The sequence below is a fragment of the Polistes fuscatus genome, unplaced genomic scaffold, assembly GCF_010416935.1.
Source record: "Polistes fuscatus isolate 324 unplaced genomic scaffold, CU_Pfus_HIC Scaffold6, whole genome shotgun sequence".
NCBI lineage: Eukaryota > Metazoa > Arthropoda > Insecta > Hymenoptera > Vespidae > Polistes > Polistes fuscatus.
The window spans coordinates 10,570,704-10,589,744 of NW_025113140.1; the positions used below are offsets into that span (position 1 = coordinate 10,570,704).

The following is a 19,041-nucleotide window of genomic DNA, read 5'->3' on the forward strand; positions in this document are numbered from 1 at the left end:
TAGTAGCGTCTTTTACGAGATGCATACAATGACTTTATTAAATATATACGATGAGAAAAAATTATACGATAAAATGCATAATACGTGGGATAGTTTAAAATGTAGATACGTATTGTAATATTTTAATGCCCGAATTATTTTTCTCTGATATCTTTCAAATGAATTTATTTCTATTATCGTAAAAAAAACGAAAAAAACATGTCCGAACAATGAAAAAAAAGTATAATTGATTTTTGGTAAATCCTATAAATATAAATAAACTTGAAATCGTGTGTGATATTTATTTATTAAATTATTTCTACCAAACAATATCCTACGTTATACGAAAACGAATGAATATTTGAATTGGCTGTCTTTTTCTCTCTAATTAAAATGTTGATAAAAATAAAAACTGGTTATTAATTTGAATATTATAGATAGAAAATAACAATATAACCAAAAGCAGAATATGCGACCTATTGTTGGTATATTAAATAGAGAGTACTTTTATGGAAATAACGTTGGCATTTGGAGAAATGGAATTCACAAATTTATTCTATCTACATTAATACATTGACAAACGTAGTAACGAAGCATGGCACCGATGATACGCTCATGCTCCATTTTCGATAGTTATTTAACGATTGACCGACGAAGTACGCGAACTCGACAGGTACTTTTTCGTATTTTTCAACGGGCCGAAAAGCGTTTTGAGATTTGTTCATGCGATCGTTCAAATGCGTCCACCAAACGGAATCGAAAAATGAAATGGAAATGTGCAGCGATGTGATTCGGTGAATATTTTGCTTGTTTGTTTAGGTATAATATTACCTATTATCGTATATCCTCTTTTAAGGAATCTTATAATATTATTTATCAAAATATAATATTCGTCATAATAAATATTAATTATTATATTTAATAATATGAATAAATCAATTTTTCTAAATATAAATCTTTGACATTTCATAGCAGTGTTTTACATGGTCCACTCTATCAAAAAATACTTTATTATATTATATTTATTATTTATTATATATTTAGTACAATCAACAGTCTAGCTACACACACATGTTGGATTACTAGTTCCCGTCAAATAACTGCAATCAAGCACGATTAGTAAAATAAATAGGCGAACCGTTCGGAAAAACATAAACAGTGTGTTGTTGTTGACTCCAGAGGGGCGATAAAAAAGCTTGATTATTTTTTGAAAAATGACCATAAGTATTACCCCTTAATGTATCACTAAAAATACATGCTCCCAATCGTGACAAGAATGTATGTTCAGTTATACGAAAATGTCTTTAACTCAAACTTTACGTTTCCCAATTAAGATGCTAAAAATTCTATTGTTGGATGAATAAAATTGAAGAAAATGATAATAATATTATTAAAACGTTTAAATGGTCAAATCAATAAAGATATTATTTGAAAAGATCTTTGATATAAATTGTGCAAACAGTTCGATGTCCTCTTTGTATTTCAAATCGATAACAACGATTCGTTCGGAAAAAGCTCGAAAATACGAATACGTTAAATTGCACCCGGCGACACTTTTCATCGAAAGCGAAAAACTACGAGGGGGAGGGAAAATTGCTAATACCAGGTATAGTAGTATAGTCTGTTGGGAAAATTCATCGGTATGTCTGTACGAGACACGACGATATCGCGATTTATGTATTTACATTTCACCCTTTGATCAATACACGCTACGCAAATGTTCCTGTTTATTTATCCTATTTCGCTTTCGCGCCCACGTCGACACAACGGAGATCGCGTATTTGTTCAGCATTTCGAGTTCTTCTCATAGGCATGCGTATAGAATATATATATATGTGTATGTGTGTGTGTTCCTGTATATATATATTACATATACACACATATATATTTTATATATGCTGTATATAAAAATATGTGTGTTGTGTGTGTATGTGTGTATGTATATGTGTAATAGCACATAGATATATATATATATATACGACCAGACGATGATTCTCGTCTACTTTTTACGGAGAATAAAAGAGATGACATACGCTGAGCCGTATCACCATTTTGCGACATTTTTATGCAAAAATTTTTCATACCAAGTAAAGAAGAGAGAATTTAATAGGATTTTCAAAAATATATATATGCATATAACGAGATCAAAAAATTATGATTATCACGTTTTCCATGTTGACTCTTTTAACGTATTGTTTATTATAATATCCGTAAATCGTAAATTTTCTATAATATAAATCTAATCGTATATTGGCATCGTCAAATTTTTCTAACTAAATACAAAAACAAATAGAGAGAAACGGATAAATTTACACGACAAAGAAAGTACATTTTAATATTTGGCGTTTAAATCAAATTTATTTAAAACGTTATTAATTGTTTTCTCGAAAGATCTATCGTATATCACAATCCTCTGTTATTACTGATACTCACGAAATGGAGAGGGGAGAGCGGGGGGGGGAATGAAACGTACAATAGAAAAGCAAAAAAAAAAAGGAAAAAATGAAGATTAAAAAACGATAAAGAGACAGAAAAATTCTCGCTGGAAATTTGTATTACGTTTCACCTACTAGCACTATTGTACAGAAAGAACTCTAACTCCTATCGGATCTTATTTTCTTTTCTGGTTGCACGGAATAGAAACTCCGTACGTGTACGTGACGAGAAGCGATACCGACCTCAAAGCGCCATGCACGAAGGTCGGATATAAACAAAGAACAAAGAACAAACTGCAAAGAAGAAAAAAAGGAAAGGAAATAATACGAGAGGTAGAAAGAGAGAAAGAGAGAGAGAGAGAGATAAATCGAACAAATACAACACAAACGAAAAAAAAAGAAGATGAAGAAGATGGGAAAGGAAAAGGGAAAAAGTTCAGAAGCATGGAAAAAGATCACGAAAAGAGAGATGGATAGATAAAGAATTGAATTTTTCAAGTTACAGGAAAAGGATATCATGATACCTAATAATGTTTGTTCGTATCTTTTAACACTCGTGATAAATTGAAATCCTATTTTGGATCAACGATTTGGTGCACGTGATTGACACGTCCCTTTCTTTCTTTCCTTCTTTCTCTTTCTTTCTTTATTTCTTTTCAAGCTTCTTCCTTTCTATAGATTCTGAAAACGAATTCCTATTTGAGAACGATAAAACTCTCAATCCTTGCGAGTAAGGATCCATCGAACGGGAAGATCGAAAACGTAATTTTTCTTCATTGCTTTGGCTTTTTGAAAAAAGAAAAAAAAAAAATAAAAGTAAGAAAACAAATTTTCATTTTATTCTCGTCTTTCGATTTTCAAACGAATTGCATTCTATTCGACAAAGAAAATTAAGTCGAATCCTTTTTTGTTTTCTTTTCGGTGAGATTAAATATTAACAATCAATAAATTTAATTATTTTAATTTTTTTTTTTTAATATCTCACCCTTTTTCCCTTACACCTATACAATACTACCAAATGAGGTCGCGTCTTTTTACCGTTCCTCTGGGGAATCGAACAGCACGCGGTTTTTGTTTTTGTTCACAAACAAATCACCTATCCATTTTACTAATTGTACTTGACTTTAATAATCTTATTTTAATTAGTAATGAAACCTGGCTATGATTTTTTGATCGTAATTAATATATAATAAATAAATAAATAATAATACTTTACACAGAGTAAACCCCATTGCTTGACTTGAATGAACTGACAAGAGGCAAGAATCCAACGTAAGGAATTTTATTAGGTGTTTTTTAATTTCGATCGGAAATAAAAGAATTAAAGGGAAAATTTGTAAACGTTACAAACGATGCTATTTTGAAATAATTACAAAATATTAATGGAAGAAGAATAAGTACGAGGTAAGGGAAGGATTGTAAAACAGTACAGTATATCTTGAACGTTCTTTGATAAATGTAAGTTTAAGTTAGGAGGATGACCTGTTTTCTGTATTGAATCAGTCGATAGCTAAGAGCAAGGGAAAACTTTAATTACCTCTTCGATCTTATTGACAAACTACAGAGTAAGTTCGGTTCTAAGACGTGGATAGGTACGATATGGTATGTTGGTGACGATTTCCAGTACGCGCGCGCGCGCGCGCGTGTGTGTGTGTGTGTATTACAATATATATATAGGTATGTGTGTGTGTATATAAAGGTAAGTTCCACTGGCGACACCGCGACGAAGAAGAGAAGAAGTGGGAACTGCACGATAATGGATAAAACGGGTTCGAACTATAGAAGCGGAAAACAATTAATCGAAAAGAATCCAAGCGTATACGTATGTATGCGAGACCGAAAAAAGTAAAGGAGAAGAACAAGGTGAATGAATGAATGAATGAATGAATGAATGAATGAATGAATGAATGAATGAATGAGTGAGTGAAGGAGCGAAGAAGTATTGGCTCGAAGAATTGAAGTTTTTCAAGAGGATGTCTGATAACAAACAGGAAGTTCATTTATTTTCTTTCACTTGTTCGAGAAAATAAAAAATGGAAATAGCTTATTCAGCAGGGATGGAATTCAAAATAGAAGGAAAGCTTCGAGTAACGAACTCTCTTTTTCTTTTTTATTTCTTTCATTCTTTACGCCGTTGAAAAGCTTAAATCCCACCTCTATGACGTACTTGCCAATTCTTTGATATAAACTTTGTAAGTATTATACTAAAGAAGGTAATGTATTATGAAGTCTAGGAAGAAAAATTCAACTCTCTTATTAAATTCGAAACCTTAAAATTATTCATTAGCGAGTTATGAAGTATACTTGTTATCGAATGATCGTGATTATTGTTAGAAAGATTTCAACTTTTATGTTTTCTTATAGAAATTAAATAATATTATCGATATTCTTACTTTCTTAAAGTATATATATATATATTTTTAATATAGGAGTATTAATTTAATTATATCGATAATAAATGATTTAATAATCAATTTTCTTAACACACGTTAACTCTCGATATTGCATATTATAACTTGAAATATAAAGCATATTATTAAATTAAAAAGCAATACTACAATCTATATATATAACAAGTTTAACAAGAAAATATAATCTAAATAAATATATATATATATAACAATCAAAGGAAATTGAACAACAAATTAAATAATGCAAATTTAATATTTAATGTCTGTGTAATTACGTTGCCAGTAATATCGAATATATTAATAACATAATTTTATTTATACATAATATAATTTTTAATATTATTTTCAAATATACTTTTTAACTCTTAACAAATATAATAAAACCATATGCATAGCTATCATTTAATATAAGTTTTATTTCTAAATTTCTCGAAGTATGAGCCATAGTGACAATTCAAAAAATAACATAGAAAAAAAGAGGAAAAAAAAATATAACTGTCTTGATTAACCCGAGCAATGTTTAAATACATACATACATACATACATATATACATACATACATACATACATACATACATACATACATACATACATACATACATACATACATACGTACATACATACATACATAGATACATACATACCTACATACATACCTACATATATACATATATACATACATACATATATACATACATACATATATACATACATACGTACTTTGAAAATTCATCTCTCATATGTAATTACATTTCCCACAAGTATATAGGTATGTATGTACATACATATATTCAGCGACTGTACGGAATATCCCGTCTGATAGTTGCCGAGGTTCGAATCAGCCGGCACACAGGCCGCACCGGTACACGTTTGCATATGCATCAGGTACTCGCGGCCACGATTTTACTGCACAAAGTCTGTATGCGTCTCCTCATAGATAGTTACCTCAATCCAACAGGATGTGATATCTCATAAGGCTTAATAATTCGGCTCAAGCTGTACGAAAACGGAAAACGAGACTCTTAATACGAATAGCTGTTTGAAGTATTCGCGAAAATCTTGTTGTTAAGAGTAAAACCACATATGGAATCTCAACAGACGAGCTTAAGGTTAACAAAATAAAAAGGATTAGATATATCACGTGCAATTTTATATTTTCTAACGTATAGAAAAAAGAGTAAACAATAAAAATGTAAATGAAAATTTGCGATACGAAATTGTGTGAAATAATTTATGTGAATATATATCTTTGTTATTATAAATTTGTGCGCAAAAGATAGAATAAAGTATTTTTATTAGAAAATAATATGGAATCAAAGTTAACAATTGATAAATTATCCAAAAACATTCGTGCGGGTGTGTGTGTGTTTGTGTGTGTATTCGTAAGATTCAAATAATCATAAATAAGTTAATTGAACGAAAATAATTTAGATCATTCATGGAACGTAATTTGACAGTGAAATTGAATGTAGCAGTTAAATACGGTCTTTACCTCCTACTTTTATCCCCCCAACATCAGCAATATAATTTTCTCCCAAGAATTGGAAGAACGGGCCGGCGCCAAATTTGTCTAGAGTGTTTTCGCAAAATATACCGACGTCTTCCGTGAATCCTTGGAGACGACTTTTACGACTGCGAAAGGATATTGCCTTATCTGTTCCTCCTGTCTCCTTTTATCTCGTGTAAACGCGTTGTAATATTTTAATTAACCATGTTATAAACGAGATAATGAGCGAGATATAAATCCAAAATTTTTATCTTACTTATGTTAAATTCGAAAGTTTATTTCAAAAGAATATTTTTTCATTACTTTATAAAAGCCGAAGAAATACGAGAAGTTTTTTAAATAATTATCGAGGAGCGTACGATAATTTTTTTTTTCTTTTTTTTTTTTCAGAAAATGATACGTCGTCTAACTCGAAAAAAAGTTGATGAGGAAGCAAGGAAAAAAAAGAAAGAAAAAAAAAATAAATTCATCCGAAGGATGATGGACTGAAGTAACAAGTGAATCGACTTTTTCAGCCTTAAAGAAAACTTTTACAATGTTCTGTCTCTCCCTCTCTCTCTCTCTCTCTCTCTCTCTATCTCATTCTCTCGCACTTTCTTTATGGAGACCATTTAAAGCGGTTATATAAGTTAGAACGATCTTGCGATAATTATAATTCCGTGATACAATATTCATTTTTATAATATCGGCTACGATGATAGCGCGAATATTGCCGCTGGCAAATCGTTCAACTATGATTAAAAATTCGAATAACGTCTAACGTTGATTCAACGACTAGAGTTTCGTAATTATCATCTCATCTGTACGGAATATCTTTTCTCCCTCGTCTGGTTACGAAAATAAATATTCCCCAATGAAATAAACAACGAGACTCTCGATCAGCGATATTTAATTAACCAACCCCTTTTTCCCAACTTATTCACCCAACAAAATATAATAAATATTATTACATTTACGAGTGGTGAAAACAAAGATGATTTAAAGCTTTTTGTTTTTATTTCTATTTTTTTTTTTTAAACAACCAACCATCGCTAAAAGATTCGACGACGCGTTAAATTGTCCTAGGAAAGCCGTTCCATTGTCTTTAAAGTCTTACGTCAAAGATAGTTCAGGAAGTAAGATGATGGAATTACTGGAGCAGGAAGAAACCTCACTAGCAGCCAGTACTTATCCAACAATTTATCCAGGCTCGCGAAGATCAAAGACCCTGAGATGAGTGATCCAACCTGGTAAGAACTATTTCCACAACGATTCTATTTAAATATGCAAAAAATTTCTGGAGAAAGAAAAAAAAGAAGAGAGATTGTTTCTCAACCTTAAGGGATATTCATCCTATCATATACAGGATTCTTCAAAAATGTTATTCCCTGTAGTCTCTCTCTCTCTCTCTCTATCTCTCTCTTGAAAATTTTGTTTCATTCTTTCCCTTTCTCTGCCCGTTTTTCTCTCTTTATCTCGTATTATCTCTCCCCCCCATTCCCCCCACATTTTTTTACTTCTCCTTTATCTCGTTTTTATTTCTTTGCTTTTTCTGCTTCTGTTTCTCTCTCTCTCTCTCTTCTATTTTTATATTTTGATAAAAGACTCGATCTTTTGTAACGCAAAAAAGAAAATAGAGAGAGAAAGAGAAAGAAATAGATAGATAGATAGAGATAGAGAGAGAGAGAGAGAGAGAGTGGACAAGTAGAATATGACAAATCTGAAAGCGACGACGTCTCGTGTCAGGGAATATAAAAGAAGAGGAACACTGAAGATGGTTCTACGTAAAAGTGGCCCTGAGCTTGAATTAATCCGCCGACAAACACAGATACCGAATCCTCTTTAAGCGGGGTGCGATGACGCGCTTTCCAACCTCTCTTCTTTACTCTCTTTCTCTCCCTCTCTCTCTCTCTCTCTTTTTCTTTCTACCCTTTTTCCTGTGCCCTTACACTCATATCTTTTCTTTTAAGAGCCCTCCAGCCAACCGCTCGTAGTGTCTCCTCCTCTCTATCTTTCTCTCTTTCTCACACTCTCTCAAAAGAACGTCCTTGTGCTACACACCAGAGCTAGGAACGTTTCTATACCATTCGTAGGCTTCTCTCTCAAGGTGCTATTTATGTTCTTTAGAAAAAACGCTCTCGACGAATATTCTGCATCAGCACAATGTTCAAGCGATGATACTTATGTATATATGTACGTATGTATATCATATGTTTTTAACTTATAGGATTTAACAATGATTTGTGTTAGAAATTGTTCGCGAATAATATTTTGTTTTTCTTTTTTTATAATAAACTTATTAACTTATTTGATAATTGGTAAAGCAATGTTTTGATCGATTCATAATTTAGTTCGAAATAATATGTGTGTGAACAATTTGTCATACATATAATTATTTGTAACTAAATTGTTTATAATAAATGTATAGAAACAATCGAGGTCAATGGCAAAATCTAATCTTTCAAAATGATTCATAACTTGCTATTAAAAAAATGAAAAATTTTTTCTAATAATTAGACTAATCATAAATTTGTCTCAAGATCCATCTTTTATTTTCAAAAAAAGAGAGAAAAATTTGTCATAAGAATTTTTTTGAAAACAAATTGTTTACAACGAGTAGTTAAATAATTATAAATAATATCAACGCGTAGAGAGAAAAATGTGTTATTTAAAAATGGTCTGTATATATATAAATCGCTAGAACTTTTAATTCTCGAGATATTTAAATTCGAATGAGAGATAAGTTCATTGATATCTTGACCTAGATAATTCATTGATAAGGTTCATTGGCATAGTGACCCATATAAATTCCTGGATTTTACGCTACTAATCAGTTGAAACGTAAATAGTCTTTTCCATTACTACTACTACTACTACTATGTATAAATGTGTTTCTCATTAAGAATGAAAAAAATATTTGAAAATGTTGTATCTTTTGAACGGAGTGTCGTAGAAACGTGAAAAATATATCATTGTAATGAACAAACTATCCTCTTTTTATTCGCATCATCAAATATCACAATTTTATATACATAATATAAATAATAATAATAATAATAATACAATAATATTTCGAAAACAAAGAAGAAACAATTACGAGGGAAAAAGTAAGAAAAAAAAAAAAAAGAAAAAGAACCAAACACAGAAAATATCAACGTAAACTGGAAAATTATTATCATATAAATATGCAGTAAGATAATTTATTCATTGCATCTCTCAGCTAGATCCAAAACAACGAAGATAACTAACTTCCAGGATAAACAAGCTCGACTCCGCGTGAACGTAAATAATTCGAGGCCGTTTCTCTTCGCTCACAATTAGCGTCGTCGCGGCTTACTCGTTAAACTGATTGCAGAAGCGTGGAAGAGAAGAAGTTTTGAGATAGGAAGAAAGTAAGAGAAAAAGGGAAAGAGATAGAGAGAGAGAGAGAGAGAGACAGAGAGAGATAAAGATAAAGATAAAGAAAGGGAGATGGGTCTGACTTGGTCGAGTTAAAAAGTTTCTTTCCCGGTGGCAAAAAGCGTGGTACCAACGTGACAAGAATTTTCACGTAGTACTAACTAGCAACTGTAAACAAAAGTATCTTTTCCAAAAATGACGTAACAGTCCAGATTCAAGTATCGATAATAAGACAAAGTAGAATAACGATTTTTGGTTTCTTTCCTCCCTCCCTCCCTTCCTTTTCGTTTCTTCCTTAAAACCCCATCGAATTTTCGCAGTATATAATGTATTATCTGCACGTGTATTTACGTGTTGGAAACTCTCTTTCGTAGTTGACAGGGAACAAAACGCCTGGAACAACAACCATCTCTCTCTCTCTCTCTCTCTCTCTCTCTCTCTCTCCTTCTTGGTACCTTACTTCTATCCTATAGAACTAGTTAAAGTTATCTTCTTATTAACATTATTGATCGCAGCCAACGTTACAAACGCTCGCTTTGTTGGAGTTAACGAACTTGGAAATTCGTAGGGAAAACTTTCAAGTTCCACCTTACTCCTTCCTAGGCGTCCATGTGAAACTTCTTCTCTTTGCATCGATTCCGCGAGAGGACACGCGTGAAATCAACGAAAATTCGATTTATCGTAAACACCTTAACTTACGTGATCAATCAACGAGAGATTCTCATCAAAATTAACAACAATAAAAATATTTCAGCTAACGTATTATGCGAAATGATATTCGAGATATCCCGTACAATTGTTTTAAGAAAATCCATTGTATTATTGGAAAACAACCAAATTTTATTCATTAATATAATTTTAAATCCCATTTTACAATATAACTCTGTAATATCTATTAATCGCTGACAACACCGTTAACTATTTTCGAAATGGTTTTATTTTTCGTTACATCAATGTCTGTAGACATATAATACTAAATAATTATGAAACAAATATCATATTATCGGAGAAATAACATAAGCAATTAAGAACTATTGAATGAAAGTAATTATGAAATAATTATAACGTATAATGTATTTGCAAACTAACCAAAGTTAACAAATTATTTATAAATAATCGTTGTTAGTATATATATATATACAAATCTAATAATATAAAATATACTATATATATATATATAAATCAATGAAAAGATGAATATAACGTAAACTAACCTATGGAATTATTATCTATTGTAAAAATATAAATTACGTGGGGGTAAAAAATTTTCGAAAAAAAGAAAATGATTTTGATTAGATTCGACGACAAACAAGAGGTTACTTCGAAATATCCAAAGTCACTTAACGATGATCATTTTAAAAGCGAAAGAAGTATATGTCGATGCAGTTGAAAACACTTCAGCGAATACAGGCGTCATTCTCTCTCTCTCTCTCTCTCTCTCTCTTTCATCTAACCGTACAGAACAACTTGTTTGGTCGATTTACCGTTGTCCCACTTAGAAAGATTGAATTCCGAGGACCACTACGGTGAACGAGCAAAACGTTTCACGTTCGTCGTTCGTAGATAGCTTCTAAAGCATAGCAAGCTTCGCACGGATTAGTAAATGCTGACAACAATTTATGGACATAACTATAAGATAAATGTATCGTCACATACCTACATATTTAGGATACATATACGTGTTATACGTACGCACACACGTACGAGAAAATAACGTTTCTATATCCTACGAAATGATATTTGACGTTTCGTGGAATGCTATTCTCGTTTTTCGTGAATTTACATATCTACCAATGTTTTTTTCATCTCCCATTAATCGACGGTTTTTACTGTACACTCTTTTCAATGGGGAAAAAAATACGAATAGTAGTTTTATTATTTTATTATTATTGTTATTATTATTATTATTATTATTATAATTATTATTATTATTATTATTATTATTATATTCTTCACTATTATTGGACGATTTTTCTTTTTCATAGTAAAATTCTCTACCATATTGTTTACATTAAATTTTAAACAAGTATTATTCAACTCTCTTACTTTGTATTAATAACTCCTTATGATAATACTCTAAAACTGTGGAATTAACAAAAAAGAAAATATTTCAAGCTCGATTTTACTATACGAGAATTCGAAAGTATTTCGGAAAGCTATGCACGTGTATCTTGCATGTGTACATTCATGTATGTAATATATACCTTCGCATTTACGTTGACGTGAAAAGGAAAATAAGAGACAAGAATTACATGGTTGGAAGGTTCAACCGTGAGAAATCAATAAAAACCTTAACAAAATAACAACAAGAACGATAAAAAGTTGTAAAATAAATAAATTCGATGAAACCTGGCACGACTGGCACGAGAGTAAAAAAAAAAAAAGAACAAAAATTATGATTAAAACAAACATCTCTTGAAAGTATCCTATGAATCAATGAGAATTATCAAACTTATTACTAAATTTCAAACGTTTATTCGAATAACGCGTTTATCATCTCCATATTTCTGTATTTTAATGGTGAATTATTCAACGTTTTTTCACCTTATTTTTTTTATATTTGGTTAAATATAAAAGCTCAAAATTGCGGAAGTTTAACATCGACGTAATTATTCTAAATTAATTTGAATGAACAGAATGTAAATTACTAGTTCCGCCCCTCTCAAAACGTCGAAAATATTCAATCGAGTAAATATCATTTCCAGATAAAATTCGCATTTTGTTTGGAAATTATTTTAAAATCAAATATTACGGACCACATCGGTGGTTTTTATTTAAAAATAAATGTACAAAATAAACTATTAAAAGCTGTGAGAGAATTTCTAGATTTAACAGTTGCTTTATAAATGAATGTATGTGTAAATACACATACATATAGAGTTTCAAATGTTTTTCCATACAAACGTTGCGAGCAAAAATTCTATACTAGAAAATAATATTAAAAAATGTGCTTTATTAGCATAATTCATTTAAAGTTTGATTAAAAAATTATATTACAAATTGTAAAACTGTATAAATGTATTACTCAAAAATTATGTTTAGTAATTCGGCATATGTTATTTACTATCTGAACAATAACATGACCCGTCTAGAACATCTGACCCAACTTCACTAGATTTTTATTCGTGAAAGAAAGTAACACAAGAAGTTCATGTAAATGATAATGATTTGATATTAGTATAAAATGAATTAGGGATGCAGTTGTAGAAATTAATAGAAATCAACGAAAAATCTGCCATGTCATAAACACCATTATACAGCGATGTCGAATTTGTATTCGCGTAGGTGGGCAACATATTGAACAGCAAAACACTTCTACACAATTCATGTTATAACTTTTGAATAAAATTTTAAATAACCGTACGCTCACAACGTTTGTACGAAGAAACATCTTACTCTCACATATTTTATTATTATTATTATTATTATTATTATTATTATTTCGATGACACGTACACTAATGTGTAGTTGAACGATATATGAATTGTTACCAATGAAAAGAATTAATAAATCTACGTATAAAAATGAATAAATAAATAAATAAATAAAAATCGTAATCTCTCACTTACCTTCAAATTCTTTTGCAAATTTTGTACTCTACAGTGCATGTATACTTGTGCACCTAACTGCACTGTGATGTTGCTTTCTGGATCTTCGAAAAACGGCCTTGGCTCGGGCGTTGCACCGGTCTCGGTGGCGAAATTGTCCTCTTCGTACACCTGCAAATTAAATCGAATGTAATAATTGAAACACGTAACAAATACATGTATTGAATATGCAGTCATATATATATATATACGGTATACCAAATTTAAAAGATTCAAATTCACTAATATATTTTACGAATACGAATGTATTAAAAAAAAATAAAAAGCAAAAGAAAAGATTTTATTTTAGAGTAAAAAAAAAAAAATAATGTTAAACGTAGTTGGTTTATTTTTGATTTCTACGTTAAATATAGAACAACCTGAAGAAATTTTATAATAATATATTTAATAATTTAAAGAAAAATTCACTTTATATACTCAAATAATTTACTTTTCATATTTCCGTCTCGTTTCCTTTTCTTGTTTCTTTTTTTATTTTTTTCATTTTTGAAACAAAAATTCGACTAGGACAGAACAAATAAATCGATTTTCTCTTTCTCACTTTGAAACGGGGTCAATAAAATGAATCACCCGTGATGTCAGCTCGTTAAAAACTATTCCCGGTTCTCTATTTACGTTCTCGTTCGAAGTGAAAATGTCGAAAGGAAAAGGAAAAAGAAAAAAGAAAAAAAGAAAAGAAAAAAGATATGGTCTCACTTAATTTAATCATTTATCTATACCAAACACGTTTGCATAATATCCGTTCAATAAGCAATCCATATTTCCTTTTTCCAATTTTTGCTTATCGAAGCCGTATTACGACGATAAGAATAACATTTTCATTTCGAGCTTGTATTTATGGTTTTGAAATGAAACTCTTATGGAAAAATTGTTCTCATTTCCCTATAATTCTGATATTTAAATGTTCGAATAATCGTGCAAATAGGTAATCTTTAATATAATAGAAAAAGAAGAAGAAGAAACGATTCGGATTAAAAGGGTCTTTCTCTTTTTGCAAAAGGTATACTTTGAATTTTCTATCCTTTCGATATTCGTGAATCGATTTACCAGCTGTGGTTTACGAATCGTACGAATGAATTTCAGGTCGGCGAACTTTAAACTCGATGCGAAATTACATTCACAATATATTTTCAATAAATTCGTAGCGGTAGGGCAAATTTATCATTATGCATTTATCTTATTATTTGTATTGCATTATCGACGAATCAACCTCCAACGAATTTCAAATTCGGTCCCTTATTAGGCGTGACGTATAAAAGCTTGCTCGTGGTAGGCGCGAGTTAAAATATCATCAGAAAAGGGGAGTGGGGGATGGGGGTAATTGTACGATGCCTATTATGAGAAAAAAAATATAATAGAAAAAAATCTTAACATTTAAAATAAGGGATCTGTATAATAACATAGAGGAAAACATAAAAAAATATATAAAACCCTGCAAGCAAAATAATAAGATGCAAAATGAAAGGTTGTTCTTTGCAAAGATTTTCATGCGAGACGATTGTTTGATAGCGTTCTCTTATGTATTTTTTTGTTTTAAAAAGAAAAACAAGAAAATAATATAACATGCAAATGTTTACAATTAAAAAGAAGAAAAAAAGAAACGACGAAGAGAATGGTTTTATGTAATAAATAAAAAGAAAAAAATACATTTATATAGAAAGGGGTTAATAAAAAATAAGAATAAGATGTAAAATGAAAGCTTTAGAAAAGATTTTTATGCGAGATGTTGTTATTCGATAGCACTTTTATGTTTTATAAAGGGAAAAATAGAAAAAGAAAATAAAAAAATATATTACGAAAGGAAACAAAAAGAATAATAATAATAATAATAATAATAATAATAATAATAATAATAAGATGAATAAGATGCAAAATAAGTGCTTGCCTTAGTGTAAAGATTTTCATGCGAGATAGTTTTTTAATAGAACTTTGACGTTTCTTTTTGATCATGATAACTACGAAGCGAAAGATAGATTATATCGGTGAAGGAAAAACTTTACGACACCGGTGAATGTAAAAGTGTGATGGAGAAACGAGGAAAACGAGCAAAAATGAGTGTGCTGAAGTGGGAAGGAGGAGGTGGTTGAAGGTGGAAGGAGAGATTCGTTGGATGTTACAAACGATATACTGAAACGCATCGCGGTCACGTGGACGTGATGTCGTAAAAAAAGGATCTTCAAAAACGTCAAATATAACGGGACTGACATGAAGTTTTACGAAGGTAGATTAAAACCTTTCGAGTTTAATCAATTCGAGGAGACGTACAAATTGGAACTAGTTTTTCTTTTCTCACGACTATAACTATGACGTCTCACGAGTTTGTAGATAATTAGCAGTCGAGATAAAAATCATTAGATGAACATAAGAACCGTAAATAAGGACATTTTAACGAGTTAACAAAATTAGAAAAATTAAATGATAGGTTCTAACTTATATTTTTTGTCGTTTATTCTTATGAAACTTTGTTAAAGCTTAAAACCTGTCACGTGTTTATTTTCATTAAATTCATCGTAAATACTTTGCCGTTGTCGTTGAAAAGAAAATTTTCTTTATTTCTATATCTAATAATTACTAAGACAAAAAAAAGGTGTAATTAATTTTTATTATTATTTTTTCACCGATTTCTAATATGAAAAAAAAAAAAGAAAATAAACAAAATAAACAAAATACAAAAATAGGAATAGAATTTAATTGACGATTATATCAATTTATTTAAATAACATTTGAAGAATAAATTAATAAACGTGAAAGGGGACCAAAAATGTGATGATATAACCGAGTTAAAAGTGAAAAAAAAAAAAAGATTTGAAATACGATATTATATAAAATATATATATACACTTATTGCGTAAATGCATGGACGTATTATACTATATATAATACACACACACACGCGCACACAGAGAGACATGCATCTCTACGCAAAATGGATACTCGAAATGGAGTTGGTGGCACGAAACGAGGAGTGAAACGCATACCAAAATGACGTCAACGCTCCTTCGAAAACCACAGACGCGTATAGAAACGTTGCTCTTTGAAAGGTCGAAAACGAGAGAAACGAATTTAGATCGGCATCCCGATTTCGAAAGGCAACTTCACGTTCCGAGTTTAACCGTGCGCAAAACTTACCTCGGTAAAGGGTGAACTGAGCTCACGCCAGAACGACCTCGGCAGGTTTTCCAGTCCGGGAACTGGCTTCACGCCTGCAATCGTTTAAAATGACTTTGTATACTTCTTAATGGCACACATATATACATCTACAACGTGACTATATAGGTAAGTAAGTAAGTACATAGGTAAATCGATTGTATACTACAACCAAAATCTATCAGGAACTACATTTCGTTTTATGGAAAATGAATTTTCCCTTTTTCTATCTCTCTCTCTCTCTCTCTCTCTCACTCTTTCTATCTTTTTCTCTTTCATCTGACTTTCATTATTTGTCGTTTCCAATCGATTCGATATTCGTTCTATATTTATTTTTTATTTTTCATTTTTTTTCATTTAAATACCACTTCTATTTTCGATCAAAGAAAATAATATTTCCTTTTTTCAATGTATAAATTCAAATAACGGGACTACAAAAAAAGAATACCTTTCTTTTTACTCTTCATAAAAAGTATCAATTGCATGACCTCAATTTTTGTGCAACGCTAATACCAGTGTGCCGGTTGAATCAATGCAGAGTATAATGAGGTGACGCGATATTTTACGATAACAATCAAATTTATTGATAAAGTAATTTTACAAAAAAATTGTTTGATAATAATGTAATGGTTTTTCGAGTTAAAACTATGATGCTTGCGACTAATAACTATTTGTTAAATCATTCTGTTAATGCTACTATTTATTGTGTGGGTTCACACAATAAATTGGTTTTTGTCGTTTCATTCTCACAAATGACACGTTTGAAAGCTAATTCGAAATATGAAGAAACTCGCAATCTGCTTACTCATTGTTCACTTTGTAATTGACGAAGTTATTTCCAACCGAAATTGGTAATAATTTCAACTTTCGACATAAGAAATAAAGCGAATCGGTTTTATTAAATACAAGTGTAATATTAAATATCAACAAGCGAATAAAATTTGTTAAGTAAAAGTAATGAAACGAGACCAATAATAAAATGTATAATAAGTGAATACGCGAATGTGATCATAAGTAATGAACAAGAAGCATGATTTCCTTATTTACGCAACCCTATGAACACAATCTTGACCAAAATATATTTCAATCAATAAATTCTATCTAATATCTTTCGTTCAAAGTTTTCCCTAATTTTAGATTATTTTTCTTCAATTATTAACAGAACAATGATAAAATAGAATTTCATTTCTTATTAAACTAAATCAATGAAATTATGAAGAAATATAATAATAAATGTTCGATTAAAACGATACATCCAATAGAAAACAAAGAATTGGTCTTAAGACTAAATGCGTTGTTTTATTTTATGATCCCCTTTAGGCAACATGCAGTTTGAATAGCGAACGTGGTAGCCCTGTTAATTCGATTCTCTTCACGTGTTTCGCAATCGAGAGCTTTTCGCATCTCGCTTTTACCATGGAGATGTCGAGTACGTATGTGGTCCCACAACCAAGCATCAATTCCTTGTTATGCGTCATACGTTCCCATAGCAACGAACACACGATAGAACAGTTTTACTAATTACGGATAATAATGGCTCGAGATAAGCATTGATTTCCTGCTGACGAGGTGATATCTCATTGGTTTCTTTTTTATTCTATTTTTCTTTTTTTTTTTTATTTATTTAACAATAAGTACTCCTGTTTTCTTTTTCTTTTTTTTTTTTAAATATCATTCTATAGTTTTGCTCGATATTCTTGTACAAAAAAGAAGACCGTATTATATAAGTATCGTTAGCGTTGAATAGTTATTTTTATTGTTGTTGTCTTTTTATATTCCATTACGGTGTAATTATCGTCGTTGAAAACTGTTGAATTGAATTATTTTTCTTATTTTTATTTTTAATAGTATATTTTATTTATACTCGTTATTCTCTCTTTAGATTTTTAAAAGAGATTTATTATTACAATAGTATCGAGAATAATTATTGTTTTCAATTGTATTATTATATAATGTTGCTTTTTCTTTTTATATATTATTTATAATTATCATTATCAAGAAAGATTAATTCTACAATAAAATACAAATTAATATACAAATTGAACAAATTGAACAAATTCAATACCGCCAATGAATACATCGCGAATTTAATTAAAATACGATTATATATTACGTTCATTTCTATTATAAATAACGTATAAATTTGAACAAAATATTGAAAATACGAATATGGTAATTTCAACATTTAAAAAAAATATCATAAGATCGTAATAAATAAAATCGAATCTTTTCTACTACCTTCTTTCTTTTGAACAAGATGTGCATACTTGGGAACGCTTAAAATACATTTTACATGCCTTAGCACACACAAACACATCGTGAAAAAGAATTGGAATGATCCAAGAAGAAGAAGAAGAAGAAGAAAAAGAAGTAATAAAGTCACTTTTTTGCGAGAAGTTCTTTGATTCAAATGCTGGAAGAAGAAAAAGAAAAAAAAATAGAAAGAGAGAGAGAGCAATTTCATTTCTCTTATAGAGGTAGAATCTTTGGGGATGGTTTGAGTGAGAGAAAAAGTGAATAGAGAAAATAAAGAAGAAGAAAAATGAAGAAGAAGAACAGCTAGAGAATTTGAAGAA

At 30.3% G+C, this 19,041-nt stretch overlaps 1 protein-coding gene across 2 annotated transcripts in view; it reads right to left on the reverse strand.

Moving 5' to 3' along the window:
- The window catches only part of LOC122523416 (peroxidasin), a 215,806-nt gene that overhangs the window by 120,518 nt on the left and 76,247 nt on the right, over nt 1-19,041 (reverse strand). For both annotated transcript variants that reach the window (XM_043645138.1, XM_043645137.1), the window contains exons 3-4: nt 16,448-16,521; nt 13,280-13,429 (exon numbers count right to left, since the gene is read on the reverse strand). In XM_043645138.1, coding sequence (XP_043501073.1) covers nt 13,280-13,429; nt 16,448-16,521 — 224 coding nt within the window. The remainder of the gene's footprint in view (nt 1-13,279; nt 13,430-16,447; nt 16,522-19,041) is intronic.